Here is a 25,227-nt window from a genome sequence, read left to right on the forward strand (position 1 = left end):
TTCTCCTATATTACCTCCAAGCATCTATGAGGATGAGAACTCTCTCCTCACTTCTGGAGATGGTTTATCTGCAAGCACAGGGGCAGGTGACGGGTCTTCAGATTTCTAAATCTGCTTTTAAAGAAGACACGTTTCTATTTGCTACTGGCTACGAACGTTCTCAGCTCTCAAGAGCTCATATTTACATTCGTACCCTGGTTCCCTCCGTGCCCCGCTGTGGACAAATGCCAACGGAACTGAAAAAACGAGCCTAACCTTCTCACTCTCCCGCAGGAATGATTTGGTCCGAATGCAAGGAAATCTGGGAGGAGGGGCCGCGGGAGTACGTGCTGCACCTGTGGAACCTGCTGGACTTCGGGATGTTGTCCATCTTCGTGGCCTCCTTCACCGCCAGGTTCATGGCCTTCCTGAAAGCCAGCGAGGCCCAGCTGTACGTGGACCAGCACGTGCAGGACGACTCGCTTCACAACGTCTCGCTTCCGCCGGAAGTGGCCTACTTCACCTACGGTGAGCCGGAGGGCGGTGCTCCGCCCGCGTCAAGCCCCACGCTCCTGGGGCGTGGCCACAGGCCCTTCACGCCACTCCCCCTGCAAATCCCCCTCTAAAGCAGCCCTGCTCCTTGCCCCACAGCCAGCTAAATAGAACGTGGAATTAGTGACTATAAGAAATGAATTTTTTTATGTGTTAAGAAGGATGGATTTGTTTTGGTTTCAAAGGCTATTAGAACGTTTCTGGGAGTTTTTTTTTTTTTCTTTTTTTATAACAAAGACCTCTTTTTTAAAAAGATTTTATTTATTTGTAAGAGAGAGTATGGGGGGGAAGCGGCAGGCAGAGGGAGAAGCAGGCTCTCTGCTGAGCAGGAAGCCCAATGCAGGGCTCAGTCCTGGGACCCTGGGATCATGACCTGAGCTAAAAGCAGATGCTTAACCGACTGAGCCACCCATGTGTCCCCAAAGATCTCATTTCTCATGTGGATCCAGGAGCACTAAGGGGAAATATAGAGATGGAAGAAATGTCCTTCTATATTGGATCCCTGTGTTTTGTGCAAAGATAGGTCCTTGATTCCCCAATTCAAAAATACTTTTCTCATGGCCAAAGTAGTTTTTTGGAGATGCCTTCATTCTTTCAAGCCACAAGGCCATACAGTGTGAGGTAGTAGGTTGAAATTTTAGGAGTAGTAAGAGTTGTAGCATACATTTATTGAGGACTTAGTAGGTGCCAGGAACTGTATAGACATACTACACCATAAACTCCAATCCTTGCAAAAGGCCCACAAAAAAAAGGGTCTTTCTGTCCCTATTTTACAGATGATGAAATGGGTTTCCATGGCAGGGCTCACAGTGTTCTCAGAAATACAGGACTGCCTTGGATAGCAAGGGATCCTGGCCCAACATGAAGAGAAAACCATGCAGAATGGCACAGTGCTCATGTCCCTAGCTTTGGAGTTACACCTGGATTCAAACCCTACTTGTATAGCTTACTCTGAGATTTTGTTTACATTAACTCTTTAGAGCCTTTATTTTCTCATACATAATACCAGGATAATACCCATGTCAGGAAGTTTGTTTTGTGATTTAAATAAGAGAGTGGATATGAAGAATTTTGCACTGTGCTCTGGAAATACTAAATGTTCACTAAATGGTAACACTTATTATCAATACCGCCTGTTGGTTCATTTTCCTGCTCTAACACTCTACTTTCTGTTCTAAAAGAGAAAGAGAAGTGGGGGGAAGATCTTTTTTATTGTTCCCAATAAACTAGCTGGACACTTAATAGACATTCATTAATGGCAGCTGCTACATCATGAAGGGTTTGAGTGTCAAAAGTCCCTATTAGATGAAGTCACATGGCTCCTGTGACCTCAGAATGTCCGTGGTCAGGTAAAGCAGTGAGTGCAGAGGGCTGGCCATTTAACACAGAAGTTGAGTTGCTTACCCATATTCTATATAAATCGTGTTGCAGATTATGTCACACGTAAATGTGGTAAGGACACACCTCCTGAGAAACGGGGAACCTTCTAGTTTACAAACCATTCACTCTTTGTTGAATGGTTTAGCGAATTCAGATTTGTTAAAGGCCAAATGGACTTGCATATTTTCTCTTCTGTGCCATTCAGTGTTCATCAATGAAAGATGAGAGAAACTTGATACTAAATTGGATACTTTTCTTAATGCCCTGATTCAGGCTGAAGTATTATCCACCTGTGACTTCTGTTCCTGTTAAGGATTGTGTTAAGATCTCACCCAACTGCAAAGTACTGCCAATGTTGCCCTTGCGTTGAGGTTCACCCTGTGCCCTTGGACATCTGGCTCATAGTGTTCACTTGTGCTCCAGTTGTGGGGCAAGAGAGCCCCCTGGTGGCCAGCCAGGCGGTGGTGCCTTCCAACCTCTACAGCTCCAAATAGGCCGATGCCAGTTTTCCAGGTTGTGATAGGGCAATTTTTCTCATGGAAAGAGCTCCAAAAAAGAAGAAAATCCCTTTGTCTGAATCATCACCCTGCTCTTTGCTTTTACACCCATCATAACTCTTACAAGCCAGTCCAAGTAGAACACTTTTTCACTAGAAGTCCTCACCTGGACACCAGGGTCCAAGGACAGCTAAATCTATCTTACTAGATAATAGAAGTGGCTTTTATTATTACAACTGAGGTTTAATATGATAAATTATAGGAGGAGGAAAAAAAAGAAATTCCTTTTTGGTGTCCCTTTGTAGAAGCCAAGTCTTATTTCATGTTACCCAAATGTGTTATTTATCCTTGGAGGGTGACAGATACATTGAAAAAACATAATTTGTTCTCCTTACTTGTCTTTCCTGGACTTCTGAGTTATGACCTTGATGAGAACATAGAGTCTATAATTTTATTGTATTTCCAAATGTAATTTAGAATACACTACATGAAACTTCGTGGGAAATAGAGGCCTGGCTTCCCTTACTAAAGGTTTCTTGCTGCTCTTTATTATTATAATTGTTTAACACAGTCTAGCCCTGAAAATAAAGGATAAAATTCCTCCTCCATTTCCCTTGGGGTGCCAAGAATTGCTATGTAATCTCCTTGCTATCTGCATTTACCTGGCTATGAAAAGGACCCCATACCCCTAATCCAATCTTGAAAATGGCAATAATAATGCCTACTCTACAGGGCTGTCAGTAAAATTACAGCTAACGTATGTGTAAGGGCTAATTTCAGTTTCTCAATGTTTCTCAATATAAGTTTCACTTAGCATTTCTCAACAGGGAGACTCTCGTCTTTTTCAGCAGAGCAATTTTCATGGTACGGGTCTGTCTGGAGCATTGCAGGGTATTAGCATGTCAGTAATATTCCTGCCCCGGTATGGTGACAACCGCAGACACCCACATACAGTTCCCAAGGATGAAGATGCTGCCCTACAGAGAACCACTGCGTGTCCCCACACGTAGCAGGGAGCCTTTTCAGTGATGGATGCCGCTCCTTGTGCCATAGGAACACTTCACAGCCTTGTTCTGCTGCCGGAATACACTCTGGACAACTCAGACCCTCACCAGAGGCCACAAGCAGAAACTCTACAGCCCAGCACAGGTCCCAGGACTCTTGCCACCTGGAACAGGGCTGGCATGGCAAACCTGGATAAGCGGTCGCCATATTGGAGACCTCAGCTCAAACCCAGAGCAACTCTTCCAGATGTGCGCTGCCTGAGAAACAAAACCCAAGAGCATTTTCTCAGGCAAGATCCTTCAGATTCCCAGCCCTCGTGTGGGCTCGTGTGTTCTGATCTGTGGCCAGTCCAAACTTGTGGTATTTCAGTCAGTCATCTAACAAACATTTAGCAACACGTGCCGTGTGCCAGACGCTATGCTAAGCACTTTATGCATAAGGTTGCATTTCTTCCTCACTATAGCTCTGTGAGGTTGATATTATCCCCAACTTACAAATGGAGAAAACCAGGTTCCTAAAGGTTAATTGACTTGCTTGCAGTCATACAGCCCCTGAGTAGAAAGGCCACTGTCAACCTCAGGTCTGTCTGACTCTGAGCCCATGCTTCTCCCCACGGCTTCCCCGTGATGCTTCCCCAGTGAATGGGCCAGGCTCTGCTCCTGGAGCTCAAACGCGGACAAGGAGGACAGAATAGTGAGCAGCACAGAAAGGTCCATGACAGAGGGCGCACAGGATACGGCAGGAGCAAAGACAGGAATGGGGAGCCTGGCCCAGGTGTGGGAGTCACAGAAGGCTTCCTGAGAGAGCTGACACCTAACAGATGAGTGGAAATGAATCGGCCTCCAAGTGAGGTCAGGGTGTTCCCGGCAGAGGAGCCAGCACATTCCCAGAGGGAGGGTGGCACCTTCAGTGTATTGGGATCAACTTCGAGACACGCGCAGGAATGGCAATGATGAGGTCAGACACCTCGAAAGATGCCTAACTGGTTTCTCGGCCAGACACAGGTCAGCACGGCAGATCCTATCTCCCTCCCCCCTCCCCCCCACCCCCATCCCCGGGCCCTGGTGACCTGGTGAGTAACCCAGATTGTTTTCTTTCAGCCAGGGACAAGTGGTGGCCTTCAGACCCTCAGATCATATCCGAAGGGCTGTATGCGATCGCTGTCGTGCTGAGCTTCTCTCGAATCGCGTACATCCTGCCAGCCAACGAAAGTTTTGGGCCCCTGCAGATCTCACTGGGGAGAACCGTGAAGGATATCTTCAAGTTCATGGTCATTTTCATCATGGTATTTGTGGCCTTCATGATTGGGATGTTCAATCTCTATTCCTACTACCGAGGTGCGAAGTACAACCCTGCGTTTACAACGTGAGTACCCCAGCGCTCTCCTCGGAGGGTCTCTCTGGGCTCCTCGGGAATCCTTAGGAGTCTCTCACAGGCAGCTCCTTGCAGAGACTCATGTTTCATTGGTATTTCTACAAGCCACAGGTAACTTTCTTTAAGGGTGGTTGTAGTTCAGTTTCTGGACATGAAAGAATCCAATTTTTTAAGCTGTATTAAATCTTCTTTTTTTTGCCACTTACATGCTGTGCAGCCATAAGCATGTTCCTTAACTTCTCTGAGCTTTTGTTTCCTTACCTTTAAAACGAGGATAAAAATAATAGCTGCTTAATGGGGATGGTATGAAGATTCAGGGGGATGATACAGTAGCCACATGGTATACTCTCAACACATGAAAGGAATTGTGGTTACTGTTATCCATGCATTCACCTGTGCTACCTTGAAAACAGAGCCCTGGGCAAATCTTGCATGCCAACACATTATCGGAGAAAGGCAGTTGCAATCGGAAAGCAATAAGACTTTAGGAAAAAGGAAAGTGAAGCAGGGGAGGAGGGAGAGCAGATACAGGGTGCTGACCTGGCCACCATCTATCAGAACGTACAACTTGGTCATGACACACTCTCTGGGGAGATCATGTAGAAACACCACATCTCTGAATATCCCATCAGAATGAGAAATACAAAATCTATCAGCCAGAGCCTTTGCATCTGGTGTCTTCCATTAATCAAACTCGCTCCAGAGGACATGAACTTCCCTACCCTTCCAGGACAGCCCTGGGGAAGCCAGGGCCACATAGCATGAGAGGTAGGTGTGCGAGTGCGTGCAGGTCAACAGCTCTGTATGCCTGGCTGGGCCAGCCAGCTCTAGGTGTGGACACTGAGCAAGCCTGGCAGCATCACGTGCCTCAGCAGCAGCCGGGAAGGCCCAGGCAGGGAGGCAAGAGGCATGTGCACCAGCCTGAAACAATGCACTGTCGAGCCAACTGACATCATGGTCCAGAAGTAGCTGCTGTGCGCAGAGCAAGACAGAGCCACAGCCTCCCACAAGGACGTGGTGTTGGAGCTTGCCAAGCCCGTGTCCATGCAGACCCAGGGCTCCTCCCCGCTGAGGGGGATGCCAGGCAGTGTCCTGGAGGGCCATCGGTAGCCCAGAGGGAGCAGCGGTCTAGAAGAGTCAGGCAGACCCGAGTTTCCATCCTGATACGGTTGTTTACTGGCTGATGACCTTATGCCAAGTCACTTGATTTATCTGTGCCTCTCTGTCCTCACCTGTAAAATGGAAATGACTCTCTGCCTTGTTCATAAATAGCCTTAGGAATAAATGAGGGGGTCATGTAAAGGGTCTGCAGCACACAAGTCTTTCCAGTCTAGGTCCTTCCCCCGGCCCACCCAGGCTCAGAACTCCTCCCTGCCTTCTTCAAGCTCCCGCCCAGATTCTTGAGGGAAGGACAGTCACATCTCCAGGCAGAAGCATGGCAGCTGGGACCTGCAGGGCTCACACTGTTGACATGGGGCCCTAGGAACCCTGAGGGGCCTGGGATTTGTTTCCCAGCCAGTGAAAGTGGCTGAGCCCAGCCACAGGTTTCCTGAGCAATTCCCAGCTTGTAGCACAGCCTCACTTTCCCCTTCTTCTGGAGAAATTGCCCATCAGGGGAAGACGCTTACCTCTGAGAACCCAAGCCCTGTGCACTGAGCGCTGTCCCCCTCAGCTCAGAATCCGGGACTGCGCTGCTCTGCCCACAGGAACCACCTAGAAGGGTGGGACCCTGGTGCTGCCGAACCACGGAAGCCGTTACTCCATGGGGCAGAGAAGTAGTGTGTGTTTACAAGAGCAGGTGCCTGGCCCAGAGCAGAGAGATGCAGATGAGATGTGCCTGGCTCCGCCCTCTGCCCACAGCAACCCGTGGCTCAGACAGACTCGGTGTGAGCGTGACCTCTCCTCTCACTGGCTGTGGCCTTGGCCCAGTGCATAAATCCCCTGGGCCTCAATGTCCCCTGCTGCTCTGAAGTAAGAATAGTAAGATGGCCAGCTTCACGGGATTGTTGTAAGGACCCCATAAGAATACCCTGCTTGGCATACAATGAGGCTCCCATGAATGGCAATGACGATCGCGGAAATGATGAATAAGGAGCAGGGGCGGGAGGAGAAGCGGCACGCACACACACCTGGGTACTGATCTGGCTCTACTGCACCCTTTCTGAGCAGTGGCCTCGCTTACAAACTGTGGTCCAGATCAGGCCAAATATATCACCGAATAAGCTGGACTACTTCGTATGACCCCCATACTCAGTGATTAGCTGTGGCAGGAATGAGATAAGTTGGAATCGCCCAAAAGCAAATTTGCTCTAGATCAGTTAGGTGTATCCACTCAGCATGGGAGGCATCGTGACAGAAGGACAGGCAAGTTGTCAGTCAACAAACCAAGGCCTCGATGTCCCTCCTGTGTTTCCAGTCTAGCACAATGCCTTGCGCACATAGTAGGGCTCACGAAATTCTCCACGAACCTGAATGATAGAAGGAACAGGAGACACAAAGCCAGGTTCAAAGGTGGTAGGGTAAACATGGGACTGGGAATCTGACCCCGTGAACTTGGGTTGCATTTCTCCTGGCCTGGGTGTTCTGTGCAATCCCTCCTCCTGCTCTTTGCAGGGAGCCTGTGCTATTGGCACACAGTGGCTCAGAAGGTTAGTGCCAGGACACAGGAGAAAATGAAAAAGATCATGGCTTGAGGGCAGGGCTGACCTGGCCGTAATTCTCAGCTGGATGCAGCTGAACTATACGGGGAATCTTCAGGCTCAGGAAAACCATGGGAAAAGATGAAAGCAGAAGGAAGTGGCAATACAGTGGGCTTGTCCCAAGTCCTGGGAACCAAATGGAGACCTTCTAGACATGAGGGACCCAACCAAAGAGGACCCAGGCCCCCCAGGATGGGGAAGGGAAGAAAAGGTGCGGCGGTGGCAAGCACAGTAGAGAAAGGACGGGATATTTATGGCCTAGCTTAGCAGATCCTAAAATGGGACGTGCAGCTGCAAGACGGTGTGATTGAACAGGGAACAGTCAATAGGGCAGTGAAGTGCAGAGGAGAGAATGGATTTTTGTAAATGTCATCTTTTACCTTCTGACTGCTCCCTGGAGCATGTCCCCCTAAGAGATCTTTGATCAGCAAAAAGCCATGATAGAATAAATGAGATGTGTGCTTTAGGGGACTCAGATCTATTCTGTGTGCCAGCTACGCTGGTGGTAGTCGAATGACCCCCCCTCAGCTGAATGTTTGCTTCAGAGCCGCCCACCCCAGGCCGCCCTGCCGACCTGGGGATCTTCCCTCTGGCCTTCCCACAGGGGTGGGGGGCTTTTCTCCTGTGGAATTTTGAGCTTGTAGGGTAAGATGGGTCCCCTATCTGTTTCTACAGAGTCAGAAGACTCAATCCTGTAGAAGAGAAATTTGGGCTGGAGCACACTGCAGGTGTCCTCCCCCCAGCCCCACGCCTGCCTTGTTCAAGGACAGCTGGGGTTCCTAAAGGCTGTTCAGGAGGCCCTTCTGAGAGTCAGCTGTTAGGAACTAAGAGACTGCTGCCCCATAAGAGCTCTGTTCACCCTAGCAGTGCAGTCCCCATTCAGATGGCAAAAGCCAGTCCCACCTGAAGCCCACCAGGTTACAGCACTGTCGCAAATGAGAGGGGTGGGGACATTCTGGAACCAAAGGAAAAAGAGGAAAAGTCTCTCTACCAGCTACAGACCCTCAGCCCTTAGCCAAGCCCTGCTCTAACCCCCCACATGTTCCAGTTCTTCCCTCCCCACCCCAAATTCCCATTCCCTCCATCCAGCAGACCTCGGTGAGAGGGTTAGAAGAAAATAGACAGACTGAACTAATTCTGCCCTAGTAAAAATAAAGTATGAACAGTCTCAACTGACGTCAGTGGTTCTCAAACCATACCAGACTTACCTGGGGAAATGGCTAAACTGGGGACTTTCCAGGCCTCACCCCCTAGAGAGTCTAACTGCAATAATTAGAGTGGGGCCCGCAAGTCTGGATTAAGGAGCCACTGGGGGGCTCTGTGAAGGTGGTCCTAGGGCTCCATGGTGACATATGCTGATGCTATCCAACCTCATCCTTACTCACACTGAGAGAAAGAGGCCACTCTCAGCCACGTGCATTTCAGAAACAAAGGGCTTGTTAACCTAAGTGAGTGTCTTAGTGGTAGACTCTCTGGCCCTGCAGGTGGGATTAGTTTTTAGTAGTTCAAGTCAGGACAGGTAACCAGATCCAGCCAGGAGCCAGCTCTGGACAGTCAGATTCTGTGAACAGTTCCCAACTTGTCAGCCTCCATTCACTTCAGAACCAAGGGCGCTCTCAAAGATCTGGGTTATTTTTCTTAGTTGCTACTGTGTCGGGGGCTGGCTGAAAGGGGGCAGGGATGTGAGTGGCTGGGTCATTGGCTGGTGAGCTGGGCCTGTCTGGGCATGACAGACGTGCACCTGCCGGCAGCTCATTATCTCCAAGTTGCTTCTATGAGACACTGCGAATGTCCAAAGGGGAGGAAGAGACGGCGCTCAGACAAGGTTTATGCTCTCAGGGTACAAAATCAAAGTATCCCACGGCAGGGGTCAGGAAGCAGAGAGAAAGCTGAGCAAGCCACCAGAGACTGCTGTTTCTTGAAGAAAGTCTTTAAAAAAAGTTTTTGATTCTGTTAGGAATCTGTTCTTATTAGGAACGTATCTTTGACTTGATCATGGAAGTCCGCAGACAAAGAGGATTTGCCTTTTGAGGGGGTTGTTTTGAGATTTTCAGCCTAGAAACTCTACAAAAACTGTGGGGTCCCAGCACTCTGGTTACAGTGTTAGAAAAAGAGAGACAGGGAGCCTGGGTGGCTCCGTCAGCTGGGCGTCCTTCTCTTGATCTCAGCTGAAGTCTTGATCTCAGAGTAGTATGTTCAGGCCCCCTGATGGGCTCCATGCTGGGCCTGGAGCCTACTTTAAAAAAAAGAGAGACAGAGAGAGAGAGAGAGACAAAAAAATCCTTGGCTCATGGATGAAATACAGCTAGTCAAGAATGCACACGAAAAGGGGTAGCCTTCCCTATACTCTGCTTGTGACTATGGCAGGACAGGTCCACAGAGAAGAACGGGAGGGACTGGGGGGCAAGGAGGTGACCCAGAGCAGGGAAGTGAAGGACTCTCTGACATCGCTCATGACTCACGATGGGCTCCTGGTCTCCCCTTTGGGTGAACTTGGCCTCCCCTACTTCATTCTGACTGGACATTAAACATGGGGCCTGCCTCCCAACAACCGAGCCAGCCCATCTTTTCCGCCAGGCTGTTGTAGAGTCAGCTTCATAGCACAGCTGGGTTGAGGCTTTTCTAATCAAAAATAATACCTCTCCTAAGGTCATTCTGTCTCCCCAGGAATCATTTTAATGGAAGGAGCTTCAGCAGGGCTAAGCAAAATTAGAAGCTTCCGTTTTCCATGACAGTTATGGAAAATTTGCGCAGTCTATAAAGGGAGAAAGACTCATTTGGCCACCAGGGGCAGGAGGTGCTGATTCAGCTCACCCAGCGTCGCAGGGCCACAGAAAAGCCAGCTCTTCCTTCCCGCGAACCTGGAGGGGCACTGGGGCTGGGGAGAAGCTCCCGAAGGCCCTGCCCACACGTGGCCGACCCCGCCCCAGCAACATGGGGTCACCCTGCTGTTGAACAACTCGGTGAACGAACACCTGATCTGATCTCTCACTTAATCCTCCAAACTGTGGCATGATAAACACCTACTACCAGAAAACTAAGGCTCAGAGAGACACTAGACTTGCCCAAATCCCAGAGCCAGGGAGGGGATTTGAACCCAGATGTGCATGACTCCTGTCTTGCACCTTTTGACCTACAATTCCCAAGAGTGGGGTCCCCACTTCCCCAGTGGAGCCTCTGCTCTAAAGTGGAGGGGGAGTCTCTTAAAAAGTTGGGTCACTTTCCTGTGGCACTAAATTCAAAAGCAGAGCATCGCGAATTCAGATGCGGTTATCACTGAGAACCTGATGGCTCTACGTTCGTCATCTCTAAATACGCAGCCTGTGCTTGCCCCCTGGGTAAAGGAGGTTTCTATTCCAAACAAAATTTGTTTGACAACCATTATGGAGCAGCTACAACAAGCCGAGTTCTGTGTTTGCCCTGGGGTCACAGAGATTAATAAGACAATCCTCTTCTCCCTGAGGAACTCACAGACAAGTGCGGGGTTCAGAAAAAAAAACAGCATCAATTGCCACACCACATGATTATCACCAAAGGGCACTTGGGCAGTACACGGAGGAAGCAGCTCTGAACTCTCCCTGGCAGAGTCAGGGAAGGCTTCATGGAGGAGGTGGCCATGGAGGGTCTTGGAGGATGACTAGGAGGGTATTCTAGCCTGTGCAAGGTGTAAAGGAACAGAGGATTTTTGAAGAACTGCCAGTAAGCAAGAGTTTGGGGAAACGAGAGAAGATTACATAACATAATCCAGGAGGATCCAGATTCTGAAGGGTGTTAGGGTCCTGATAGGGTGTTAGAGTCTCTGCTAAGACCTTTTTGAAGAAAGAAAAGCTGCCTTTGGGGAGTGTGCTGGGGCAACTGTGTAAAGGATGGGTTGGAAGGGGTGGGAGGGGAAGCCCAAGGTCGGGACTTCATCATGAGTAAAAACAGTCACAGCCCCTCCCCTCATGGAACTTGCAGACTGGTTGGGAAGACAGACGTTAATCAAAAAAAAAAAAAAATCACAGGAATGAAGGCATGTTTATAAATTGAGATGTTATGAAAGAAGGGAGCTTGAGAGAAAGGCAGCTCCCAAGAGAGCTGAACGCCGTCTGTCGGGTGGCTGGGACAGGGAGCCACGTGAGGGAGGACAGGACCCTGAGCTGAGGAGTGGCAGGGCAATGGAGAAGGGACGCTGGGGAGGCTGGAGTGGAGATGTGGTGTCTGACTGAATGTGGGGGTTGAGAGGGAAGGAGGATGTTTTGGGGGTTTTGACACTGGAAGGCCCCAGAAGGATCTGGGGGAGACAACCTGGAGGAGCATATGATGGGAAGAAAGGCAAGGTCCCTGGTGATTTCGGGGAGAGATGGGGGCTTTAACCTTCTGCAGGACCCATACGCAGCAGAGCTGAAGGCAAACACTCAGCTCCAGGTGCATACTCAGTGTCGTGGGTGAGGTCGCATCCTAAGGGATAGAGGAACCAGAAGGCCTTGGGAAGGAAGGCCCCGTGCCCAGCACCAGGGGCCAAGCAGCCACTTGCTAAAGGAGCAACATAGGCTCTTCAGCTAAAAATGCCATGTTGTGCTTTGCAAATAAAAGATTCGGAAATGTCCCTGGCCCATGGAAGAGAATAAAAGGGAGAAAGAAGACCCGTAGAAGCCCCAAGATATCTCTAAGGGAGTGATGAGCCAGCGGGGCCTCCCAACAGCCAAGGGCCATACCGCCAAGAAGGCTCTGGCTGCAGAGGAGGTCCTGCTGGGGCAGCAGGGACTGGATCCTCTTGCCTGCCCTGGTAAAACTCACTATAACTCCCTTCTTTCATAACATCTCAATTTATAAACATGCCTTCATTCCTGTGATTTTTTTTGGGAAGACAAATCAAGGAAAGGGCACAGTGTGGCATTGCGGGACCACGGCTGACTGCTGTGTTCTTCGGGCAGAGCATGCTCCATGTGTCTGTCGGTGGGAACCGGGGATGGAACTGACCTGCTGGGCTTCAGAGGGGACAGATTCTCCCAGGATTCCGGGTCAGTGTTGAAATCTGGGCATCTGTGGCACAGAAGTGTTACGGCATGCTTTATCGTATTTTGAAAGTTATAATCTCGCCTTTCATCTTTTAACTGCAAGCTAGGTATAAGGATTGGGGGGAGCTTATTATGGCCACTGTCACATGAAGACAGTCGTAAGAAGGTCCTCAGACATGGCGGAGCAGGCAGCCGTGGTCACTGAAGGCTCAGAGAGGCCAGGCATCTGGAAATGACCATTATGTGTCAAAAAAGCAGTTGGAGTCTAATATAAGTTCTCGTCTTTGCATAATTCTCCAGGAAGTGATAAAAATATAGATCTTTTCCTGGACTAGCTCAGAAGAATGATTAAGCCTGTTACAGCAGGCATTCTACTATCATATAATATTTATTTATGCCCTCTCCTCATGTTTATTCATGACATGAAATTTTAAAAGCCTGGTACCTTTAGGCTTCTGGAACAGGCTGAGAGCCCACAAATTCATGAGGGAAAGGCTTCATGGTCCACAGAAAATCTGCTCTCTGCAATGATGTCTTCACAGTACATTTTCAGGCCCTACCCTGTGTCCTCCATCTTGTTCTCAGACTAATCATCGCCACCTTCACAGCAAGAAAGCCCTACCTTTTTATCACTAACAATCGATTCTAGGATGGAAATAGGGTCAAACTGTCCTTCCTCAAAGTGACAGAGTGACAGGAGACCAGGCCGTCCAGAGTTAGCTCCAGAGATACTATCAGAAGTGTAGTTTTTAGGCAGGTCTAAAGCCAGCCGGCTAAGACCAAGTCACCTCATGCCTCAGTTTCCCAGCATTCAATCCTTCACTGACCAAAAATGTTGACGGAGTCCCTACAATGAGCCAGGCACTGTCTGTCACCAATGACAGAGCTGTGTGCGAGTCAGCAGGCCCTGCCCTCATGGAGGTCACACTCCCCCGTGAACAGGGAAAGAGGGACAAGAGGCAAAAGATAATTTAAAGAACTAAACAAAGAGACAAAGAAGATCATTACAGATCAAGTGTTGAGGGCTAGGAAAAAAATTAAAATGCTGAGCCAAAGAGTAACTAGGGATGCCTCCTTCAGCCAGGGCATCAGACAGGCCCTACCTGAGCTGGTGACAATCAGGTTTTCAGTCAGTGCGTGAGGAGGACGACGAGGGGCGGCCACATGGACACAAGGGGGAAGGCTGAGGGAACAGCAGAGGTGGGGCAGCCAGGGAGCCAGCAGGGCTCTGTGAGTGCGGGTGGGGATGGGGGTGGGGGGGTCGGGAGTCTGACTAGGAGGGTCCCTGAGGCCTCCCAGGTTACAGGAAGGACTGTCAGCCCTGAGAAAGTCACTCAAGAAAAGGGGCAGGATCTGATCACTATTTTCAAAGGGTTATGCTGAGAGCTGACTGTAGGCCACGAGAGACTTTCAGCCTGACACCGGAGTCCACAGCAGCTAAGAAAGAGAGAAAAAACGAACACTAATACTAAGACCAGTAACACTGATCACATATTTGTTACGTGCCAGGCAGTATTTTCTGCCCTTCCCAAGTATTCAATTAACTCATTTAATCCTCACAACAACTCTGTGAGGGAGAGATTGTCATTTTCCCATTTTACAGCTAGAAAAACAGAGGCCCAGAGAGGCTGGGATGTGGCCAGGTTTTGCCTGACTGAGAAACTGCATTGTGAGGGCCTCACCAGAGCCCCCCCACCCTGAGACTGGAATCAGGGACTCCTTCATCCATTCATCAGACAGAGTTTCCTGAAGGCTTTCAGTGGTGCCACGTTCCGTACCCGGGTCTGGAGTTTCAAGGGTGAAGAAAACACAGCTCTGCCCTCGAGGAGCAAGCAGGCTCCCGGGCATCCCCGGAGGAACAAATCTGGACTGCACAGGTTTTGGGCACCCCCGTTTCTTGGCACTGATTCTGGGCTGAGCCTCCTCTCCTTCTGGACACTCTGAATCCAAGTCCTCATTTAGGACCCGGGATAAACCAAGAGGTCACTCAGGGGCTACAAGCTTGCGGGGCACGAGGGCCAAGGCTCGGGCTTCCTCAGGCACTTGGGGCTCCGCGCTGACCTCCGAGCCCGGCCCAGCTGCTCTGGGTCTCCGGGTCCAGGCATTAGAGCAGCCCAGCGCTCTGGCGGGGTCTCTCTATATCCCAAGCGCCGTCCTCCATCATCCCAGCCTGGATGGCAGGCGGGCACTGCTTCTACCTCAGCAGGGCTCTAGCATGGTGCGGGCTTTTGTCTCCCGAGCCTGAGAAACGGCCTTTCGGGAGCTAGCCTCCCGCTTAATTTTAGCCTGCTGTGTGCAGCTTGGGGTAGGTAACCGAACTGAATTGTTTTGGGGGGAAGCGGGGAGGCAGAGTTCCCACACCAGGGGGAGGGCATCATGGCATTCTGAAGAAGCAGCAATTTTCCTAACAATTGCCCCCAAACCCTCGCCTTGTTGATCAGTTTGTTCTCTGAGACCCATACACAACCGCCTCTTCAGGCAACGTGTTATTAAAGCCCCATTATCCAGGCGAGACAGGCCTGGGAGAGAGCTCATTACGATGCCCCTGCCTTCTGCCTGACAAGTCAGCCCCAACCTTCCCCCCACACACACCCCCGCACAGTGGGAGCAGCGTGAATCATGGCCCTATTCAACATCACTCACAGGAGCTCTCCCTCTTTTCCTTCATTAGGAGCACTGCTTAGGCTAGGGTGGCCTATTGACTCAACTTTCCAGTTCCTTCCAGGACAAGCCCAGTCAAATGTCACAAGGCACAGCCTGGGCTGGAGAAGTCAGAAAGAGGATTTGCATGAAATCAAGGGTTTGTGATGATCTTCTTCGCAGGTAGGAAGGACGATAGGCTTGTTCAGTGAGGTCGATGGCACCTGAGCGATTAGCTCCATTCAGCCCTGTGTGGCGGCACTGGAGGGGCCGACAGGGCGCTGTGTGATCCTGGGTGAGGCCAGGCCAGGAGAGCTTGCCTACTCCAGCCTTGCAGCGTTCTATCGCCCTGCTGGGTTTGCCTTAGCCTGGGACCTCCACAAGGGCAGAAGCAAGGTGTGGGCACCAGCGTATGAGCACCTGATACATTGCCTGGCACCTAGAGTTCAGTGCATGTCTGGCAATTAAATGAATGAAAATAATAGCTACCACTTACAGGACTTGCGTTACATCCCGTACCTAGGTTGTTCACTTAATCTTAACAGCAACTTCCCTAGCAAGGCACCTCTATCCTCTTTCATAGATGAATAAACAGAGACTCAAAGGGGTTGGTAACATGCCCAGATGCACACAGCCAGTTCATGCTGGAGCTGGGATTTGAACCCAGGCATGCATCTTTGCTCTTCTCACTCCTTTGACTATATCTGGGAGCTTCCCGTGATTGACACAGTTGAAGGAATCTGTGACTAACCCCGTAGGTAGCCAGAGTGGTTAGGAGAAGGATGCGGAGCCCGTGACCATTATCCCTTTGAGTAAAGAACCTCACATTTAGCCTGGAGACCAACTGGCTGACAGTAGGGGCTTTTTGTGAGACAAGTGGTTTCATGGTGATTATCAGCTAAGCCAGTTCCAAGATACTTTCTTCCTGAAAGACAGCCCCCAACCTCCACAGTGACTGGCCTTCTGCCCCATGCCCTGTGTCCCGTAGTTCCTGAAAATTGTGGGTGATGATTAACACATGACTCAGGGAGCATCATGACCACACAGAACATCGAGGCCAGCTCTGGTGCCCAAGCTCTTGGCATTAGTAACGTACTGTTTGGCTCCTTTCCAAGGCCAGCCCTCTCTCTGAGAATATATTATGGTACGTTTCCATAATAGGTCAAAGTAATACAGCCTTTTCCCACTTGGGGCATTGAGGACAAGTTTCCTTTATTTCCTGCCACATATTAAAGCAGAAGATGCCACTAGCATGGTGCTTCAAGTTAATTATGGAGCTCTAATCATCATAAAAAGCATCAAGTTTTCATACAAGTTTCTTTCCCTCCTTTTTCTTCCTGCTAGGATGTCGGTCATTTCATATTGATTTATAAGATCTCTTATATCAGCAGAAAGACACGCAGTGTCTGTCATGTGTACTGCAGGTACAAATTCTTTTCTTAGTCTCTTGCCTTACATTGTTAGTTATTATGACTTTTTTGTATACAAGTAAAGTTTTATGTGCTCATATCCCTCCATCTTTCCCTTTCTAGCTGAAACCTCTCCCAGCCCAATATTATATAAATAGCAATGTTCTATTCTAGCTTTTTAGGTGTCATTTTTAAACACTGGGCTCTTCAATTCCACTTAGAATTGAGTTCTATAGGTGGCGCTATGGATAACATATTGTACTGCCTACCGTTCAGTCCAGCTACCTGTGCATAACTCAGCCCACGGGGTCCCTTACGGAGACACAATGACAACAAAATTAGTCCATTCGGTTAGTCCAATTGAGTCAAGAGGGGTAAATACAAATGAAAGACCCAACCAATGGTGGATCTAGCCATTGTAGATGATTCGAGTTGATGGACCCGGCCTTACTTTACAGGAGGTCTTCGCTACGACAACCCATTTTGCCCCATAATAAGAGGACACAGGGCTATATAGTCCTGAAAGAGCTTACAAGAGATTATTAAAAATGCATACTTTGCATTTCCTGCCCAGTCAGGTCCGAGTGTTAACTGCTCTGGAGGGGGTCACTTTCACTCGGGAAATCCCAGTGAGTCTGGGCCTCTTGGAATGAGATACTCCTGTAGGTCATAGCCAAATTCAGGTCCAGAGGCTAATCCCTGATCTATAGAATAGAGATGAAACAGGTGTACAGATTGTCTAGAAGCCAGATAACAAACCTAAAGGCTCAGCATTCCAAGTGGGGGGTAGACGGAGGGGATCCGATGGAGGAGGAGCTAAGCCCTGAATTTAGGGGTCTGTAAATATTCTTTCACTACAGCACACACTGCTTAGTGGGCCAGCTCTGTCTCCTTTAGATTATTCTATTAAAAAACAGAACGCCAAAGTGAAGGCACCAAGGATAAATCAGAGCTTAGTGGCAAAATTCATAGCAAGAAGCAAATAAGAAAAAAAAAAAAAACACTCTGAATCTAGGCCATTTTCCCTCATCAAAATTCAGAAGATCTTTCCCTGGATGTTCTGTAATTGCTTCCTTCATTTGTGTCAGCCAAAGGTTTGTGGGGTTTTCCAAGGTAAGCAAGGGAAGATGCATTTCCGTAAAGCAGCGCTCAGCTGCATACATTATCCGTTTCGTAGGGTGTTCATGGTAAGTGCATCATCTGGGACCAGTGCCTGCCTGCCCAGCCCCTTGCTCAGATCGTGTGCCCTCCAGTTTTCTGCTGATCCAGCTAGGAAGGGGACAACGGTCAGAGAGATCACATCCTGCTCTCTCCTTCCCGTTTGGGACTGGGGGCTCAGCCGATGGTTCTGGAGTCTCTCTGCCACTGTTCCCTTCCACTAGGGTGGTAACCAAAAGATTACTTCTTAATGGACGACAATACCTGCAGAGAATCACGGCTGCTGATTGAATGGTATCCTTTTCACAGCAAGTGGATCTCGCCCAAGGAGGCAGAGTGTTCCCCTCTTTCTCAGAATAGCATCGGACCTGGGGCTCTAAAGTAATGCTGGATACCCAGTCATTACTTCCAGACCCCCAAAGAAATTCCTTCTTATTAAAAGTCAAATGAATTAAATATTCCAAACTCACAGTTTTCGGAGAAACCGGAAACAAATAACGACAACAAAAACCCACTTCAATTTTCAGTTTTCAGACTCTGGGATACATTGGGAATGAGTCAAACAGCTGGCTAGACACACACGTACACATACACCCACACATACTCACACACAGGAGAGTCGAAAATTCACGCGAGTCAGAGTTGGATTTTTTAGCCTAAGTGACAAGTACTAGTATTTTTGTACATCTTGTCAAATAAATACCAATCCTTAAGAAACGCTGATTTTTTTTTTTTGAGATTTAGCTAATCCTGGCCACTTGTGGGTGAGTGTTGAAAACCTGAAATGTTAAAGAGAAAAAAGAAAGTGCTTTCTCATGAGGTACCCCAGATCTGGATGCAAACCAAAAGCACTGTATATAAGCATTCAGATGTTACTGGATGCATGGGGGTGTTCTAAGCCTCCCAACCCAAACCCAGCTTTCCGATTGGATTCTCTGTTGTAAACCCAATGTGGGGTCCTAGCCACAAAGTACAGATGATGAAACATCCTTGGATCTTTGTCTTTAAGCTAGGGTATTCTGACAACTTCACAGTCTCTAAAGGGTCAAAGAGCAGTGTGTCCTAAAAGCCAGATTTTCCCCACACTGCCCTCAAAGCATGTGCAGTATCTACCTTGAGTGAGCTGCAGGGCGAGTGTGGATGCTGCCTGCTGATTTTGAACAATAAAGACACACCACACTCACACTTCTCACAATTCAACTCCAGTCGTGAGAACATGAGATGTGTGGCTGGCCTCACTGCCCAGAGCCAAGGGGTGGGGAAGCCTAGTAGTTGGAAGTACGTGCTTTTGGAGACCCCAGACGTGCCTGGGTTTGCACCCCACTTTCCAGCCAGATGCCACTAGAAAGGATAAAGCTCTGAGTATCCACGCCTTCATCTGTAAATGGAGGTAATAAGCGAGCCCAACACGGACACGGTCACGAGGCTTAAGGAGCTGCTCTGACCAGCAATGCAGCCTCCATCCATGGACATCGTCCTCTCCCCCCGCACATGGGGCTTGAGACACTCAAGAGACTATTTTAGGAAGAGTGTGGCTGATAAGGTGCAAGAACAAACATTTGACCTGCTGCTTAATTTTAAATGTTTAATTAATTAGAAAAGTGATACCACAGCCAGGAGTCCCAATAAATGGACCAAAAGGAAAAGAAAGAGCCTGCCCTTTATGATATTTTTGGAAGTCTTCTTAGAAATCGGAATATGCCATTATTTCAGGAGACAGGCACCTCCCGCCAGCCCAGCCCCACTGCAGGGTAACCACCGACGTCTGGGTAGTGGGAACTTCCATGTGAAACGTGTCAGCGGATGCAAACCGCCTGAAGGGACTGTCTTTCCTTCTAGGGTGGAAGAAAGTTTCAAAACCTTATTTTGGTCCATCTTTGGCCTGTCTGAAGTGATCTCGGTGGTGCTGAAATACGACCACAAGTTCATCGAGAACATCGGCTACGTTCTCTACGGCGTCTATAACGTCACCATGGTGGTAGTGCTGCTCAACATGCTGATAGCCATGATCAACAACTCGTATCAGGAAATCGAGGTAAGACCAGTTCACTGAAATCGTTCTCTCTCCCTGCGTTTGAATTACATGGCTGTACAAAGCAATGGGGGTAACGACATTAGAAGTTCGTGTGTTATTATGTGTGAAGCCAGGGGGCGCCTGGGTGGCTCAGTGGGTTAAGCACCTGACTCTTGGCTTAGGTCATGATCTCAGCATGGTGAGATCAAGCCCCGCGTTGGGCTCTGCGCACTGGGCATGGAGCCTACTTGGGATTCTCTCTCTCCCTCTCTCTCTGCCACTCCAATCTCTCTCTTTCTCTGTCTCTCAAAAAAAAAAAAAAAAAGTGAAGCCAGAACAGCAAACAACCAGCGTGCTTACCACGCTGCCCCAAGGAACACCTTCGGTCAACCTGCCACATGGCAGAGTGGGCACCACACGCAAAATGGCCCTGGTTGGGCCCTGGTTGGGTTGAGAGAATCAGGACGGTGAATCTTTCCTTTTTCACGTGTCCCCTCGAGACAGCATGCAGGTGGCCCCCGGCCAATTGGAATGACTGTATTGTTCAGCCAACATTCCCTTTGCCTCGCACACGTTATTTATTAAATACCTACTGTATGCAATGCCCTTGCCTAGCACTGGTGACACAGAGATGACTTAGAAGGTCCCTGCCCTGTAAGAACTCAGTCCCTTGAGAAAAACAAGATACATCGATGAACACACTCCATTGCCCTGGGTTCATCACACCCAGAGAAGTTCTACCAGGTTCAAAGCAGAGAAGCTTCCAGAGGTGGGGCTTGAAGGCCATTCGAAGAGTGATACAATTTTGCCAAATAGCTAAGGGAGTCCAGAGAATGTCTCAGGAGGCAGTTTATCAAGATCTGAAATGCACAAGCCACAAGCTATTGATTGCAGCCCTGCTTGGAAGGGCAAGAAATTAACAAACTAAATGAGCATTAAAGGAATCTAGTGAAATAGATGATGATGCATTCCGTTAAACAGATTATAACGCATCTGAACAGAATAGTACGCAACCTTAGAAAGGATGAGGACGTTCTCCACACGCTGATGGCGACAGACCTGCAAGTCACAGGGCTGAGAGAAAAAAATCAGGATGCAGAACAGTGTTTATAGTGTGCTCTCCCTTGTGTAACAAAGGAAGAAAAGGGCATTCATGCTCACTTTTAATTGGATAAGCCTTTAAAAAAGAAAATATCTCTGAAAGGGTCCACAAGGCACACACGGCGGGGCTAACTGTCGGGAGCCAGTCGGGGGGAATGGGGGGCAGAATGCCTTTCTCTTTGTGCCTTTTCATGGTTTTTAAATCTTATTATTGTTTTAATCATTACAAGGTAAAATAACTAAGCTAAGGATTAATAAAATGCACTAACCTATTTTGAATGGACTCAACAATTGCAATTCTAGGAACAGACCCAGGCAGGAGTATGTTTTACATAGGTGTTCACTAAAGGAAAGATGTGCAAACAGCCCATCGACAACAGAGGGTTTCGATAAACTCTGACAGAGACTCTAGAACACTGCATATACAATGAGAAAAACTTGTTTGTGCTGATATCACAAAATCTCTATGATACTGTTAAGTGGGGAAAAATGCAAGTTGTGGGAAAACGCAGATAGGAAAATCGTATTCACATAACAATACGAAAGTGCATATAGAGAAAGAAGCAGCAGAGAAAGGTAGAGAAGAGGTACCACACCCCTGGCCCCTTTACCAGGGGCATCCCCGGGGGAAGGGAGTTAAAGGAGAGAGCTTTGGAAGGGGACTGCCACACCTTAGCACTCGGGTCTTTCATAAGAAACAAGCACTAGTGTATTGCTCACCGGGAAGAAATGAAAGACTTCCCGGTATTCGTTTGCGGGGCTGTGGTAACAAAACACCACAAACCGGGTCCTCCCACGGTTCTAGACGCTGGACGTCCCAGATGAGCGTGTTGGCGGAGCTGGCTTCTGGGCGTCTCTCCTCTACTGGCAGACGCTGCCTTCTCATGGCCTCCTCGCATGGCCTTTGCTCCCTGCGCGTGTGTCCCTGGCGTTTCTTATGCTCCGTATGAGTTCACCCGTGACGTCAGATCAGGGCCCACCCTAGCAACGTCATTTAACTCTACATACCTCTCTAAAGGCCCTATTTCCAAATACAGTCACATTCTAAGGCCCTGGGGGTTAGGGCTTCCACTTAGGAATTTTAGGGGACACATTTGGTTCATAACACACACCTCCCCCAAAACAGAGTATTCTAAACAGGAGCAACAACACGTGCCAAGGCAGGAGGGGTGAAATAACACGGTATTCTTGGGCTGCAAGAGGTAGACTGTGCCAGGAAAAGATGCAAGAGGCAAGAGGGAGAGGAGCCAGCATGAAGCCTGAACCCCCTTCCCCACTCTCCCTCTGCCCCCCATGCTCCATGGACAAGCGTATGTTGTAATGGTGTACATATTTGGTCACTTATGTGGATGAGCTGTTGCTAACCAGCCCTCCCTGCTCTTCTGGGCCTCAGTTTCCCCAAATGTAAGAGAAAACAGATGGTGCCTGGATATTATATGCCAGTCTCTGTACCACCTACCCAGGGCACTGTGCCCATCCTAACAAGCACATTGTGCTTTGGTCCAAATGAGTATGGCATGGAAACCACACGATTAGTGTGGAGAGATGCCCACTAGTTTGGAGCAGGACTGGGCACAACCAGGACATCACGTGGGCTTGTGATGTCAAGTTACCCCAGCACAGCATTGTGCCATGAGGTGGAGAGAACATACTGCAGCCCACACACCCCCTCCCCCAGGGCTCCAGGCTTCTCTTCAGGGGAGAGCACGTGTCCCTTCCCATCTCACCGGGGATGCGTGTGCTATGACTCGGAAAGGCGGAACGAGGCCGCTAGGCAGTGCCCAGTATCCCTGGTCCCACTGAACTTTGAAGAAGTACACATTTGTGAAATCTGCCATGAGAACACTTACTTATTCAGCCATAGATCTTGAGCACCTGCCCCCCAAATCCAGGGACCCGCCTGCCTCGACACCTGCCACGCCCCCGCCTGCCCTCCTGCGGGGGGAGAAAGGTCTCCATCTGAGCTGCCCTGCCCATGTGCCCGGGCTGCCTGCCCTCTCACCTCCTCAGGAGCTGCCACCGCACGTCATCCCTGCTCCACCCCCAACTTCACCCTTCCTGTCAGCATCTAAATGAGACTCTGGGTCTTTAAAAAAAAAAAAAAAAAGTAACTAAAAAAATCCTCCCTCGATCCCACTTTCCAGCTCTTTCTCTCCTGCTCTTTCCTGCCAACTTTCTCAGAAAAGCTGTTTACGCTTCTCACTGCCTCTTCTACTCATTAACTCCCACTCTTCTCCACTCTCACCCCACCCACACTTGACCCGGTAGAGAACTACTCACCCCGTGGAGCTCAGCTCCGACACCAGCCATCAGGCAGCCTGCTCAGCCCCGGGGGCCAGGTCAGGAGCTCTACACCCAGAGGACCCCATAGCCTTTAGCACAACTCCACGTGAAAGACTAGGTGATGAGCAGTTCACCATATTCATGTCATGGGCCAGACTGTGTGCTCCACGAGGGCACGGACAGTCAGTCCCAGTGCCTACCTAGCCCAGTGCCTACTAGGCCACCCACATAGTCGGTTCTTGATACCTGTTTGCTGAATGACTAAAGGTTGAACTCTAGGCACTGTGCTAAGTTACGGAGATGAAAATAATACTTACGGAGGGCCTACTAATGTCTGACTGTAAGTGAACTCATTTCATTCTCATAATGACCTATGAGGTAGGCATTCTTACCGCCATTTTACAGATGAAGAAACTGAGGCCCAGAACAGCTAAGCCACCTGCCATGGCTACACAGCTAGGGAGGAAGAGAGGCAGAACTGGAACCTAGGCAGGCTCCAGAGCCCATGCTGTCACCACCATACCACCGTTCCTCTCAGGTCAGGTGTCCCTGTTACATCTCCCTGTCAGGCAGCAAAGGCAGGGAGCAAACCCTGCCCTCATAAAGCTTCCAGTCTCAAAGACTCCAATATGATCCCCCAGAGACTAGGCCAGGTGCTAACAGGGTCTCAGGAAAAGCAAACAAAATGGCCAAGCCTGCAGGCAATAATTCTTGTATCATGTGACAGCTCCCAGCAGGCTCCTGGGGGCCCCTGCTAGGTTCACGGTCCCTGGAAGTGTAGCGAGTATCTGCGAGGATTGGAACCCACCCCCTCAGGGAGTGCATACTCAGTGCCCATCTCAGGGCTACGTGAGGGAGGCAGCAGCACCTCCATCTCCTGGTGAGCAAGCCCAAAACCCTTGCTTATGTCATACAGCTAGTAAGGGGCTGTGAGTCCAGGTCTGTCTGACTCCAAATCCCACGCCTCTTTGCTGCTCTCAAACTGCCCCACTAGGACAGAAGCGTAAAGAGCCTGCCTGTAGAAAAAAAAAAAAAAAAACCCACACCTGCTACCTCTTAGGGGACCCACTCAGCATTCTGGCATCAACACCACGTCAGACGTAATAGATGTGGGGTTTAAACCTAGCACCGCTATCAGGGAAAAGAGCATGGCTGGGCTACTTCGTGCTGACTATAGTCAGGTCTGTTTCTCTTAAATGACATGTGCAGAATCTCCTCACATCCTCTGTGGCAGTACTCTGACCAATAAGATATATGCTTTCTAATTAGAAATGCGCAGTGATACGATACAATATGGGAGCTGCTCACCACATGCACCTGTTAAGTATGTGAAATGTGACAGGTCCAAACTGAAATGTGCTGTAAGTATAAAATACACACCAATCTCGAAGACTCAATAGGAAAAAAATGTGAGTTATCTCATTAAGAATTTTTATAATGATCATACACTGAAATGATTAACATTTTGGATCTCCTGGATTAAATAAAAGATATCACTGAGATTCATTTCACCTGTTCTGTAGGGGCACTTAGCTGGCTCAGTCAGGAGGGTGTGAGACTCTTGATCTCAGGGTTGTGAGTGAGTTTGAGCCCCACTGTGGGTGGAGACATCACTTAAAATAAATAAATAACACTTTAAAATAATGTAACCTTTGATGAATCACTAAATTCTATGCCTGAAACCAATCTTACCCTATATGTTAACTAACTAGAATTTAAATAAAAACTTGAAAAGAAAAAAAAATTTCCTGTTCCATTTTCCTTTTCATATTGTGGCTACTAGAAAATTTAAACTTACTTACATGGTTCCCCTTTGTGGCTCACTTGATATTTCCACGGGGCAGCAATGCTCTAAAACGCCAATACTTTGATGCCGTGGTGGTTCGTGAATCGGCAAAGCTGTCAGTGGCTAACAGGATTACGTGACAGTGAGAAAAGGTCTCTGGTTTGTGGCAAGTGGAGAAAGTTTGTGAAAATGCCCAGCGGAGAGTCAGGCTGAGGTTTTCAGCAATGAATGCTAAGGAGTTAGGTAGAGATCTTGGGGATGACTAGTTTCATAGGGTTTTAGAAGAGCTTCCCCATCTGGAGCCTTTGTAAAGAGGGAGAACATCCTTGGACCATCAGCCAGAGTCCTGT

At 48.9% G+C, this 25,227-nt stretch overlaps 1 protein-coding gene across 1 annotated transcript in view; it reads left to right on the forward strand.

Annotated features, from left to right (window-relative positions):
• The window catches only part of TRPC7 (transient receptor potential cation channel subfamily C member 7), a 139,573-nt gene that overhangs the window by 103,755 nt on the left and 10,591 nt on the right, over positions 1–25,227 (forward strand). Inside the window, exons 5-7 of the mRNA XM_008691582.2 lie at positions 274–507; positions 4,514–4,778; positions 19,533–19,728. Coding sequence (XP_008689804.1) covers positions 274–507; positions 4,514–4,778; positions 19,533–19,728 — 695 coding nt within the window. The remainder of the gene's footprint in view (positions 1–273; positions 508–4,513; positions 4,779–19,532; positions 19,729–25,227) is intronic.

Source organism: Ursus maritimus, unplaced genomic scaffold (assembly GCF_017311325.1).
Source record: "Ursus maritimus isolate PB19 unplaced genomic scaffold, ASM1731132v1 scaffold_5, whole genome shotgun sequence".
Classification (NCBI taxonomy): domain Eukaryota; kingdom Metazoa; phylum Chordata; class Mammalia; order Carnivora; family Ursidae; genus Ursus; species Ursus maritimus.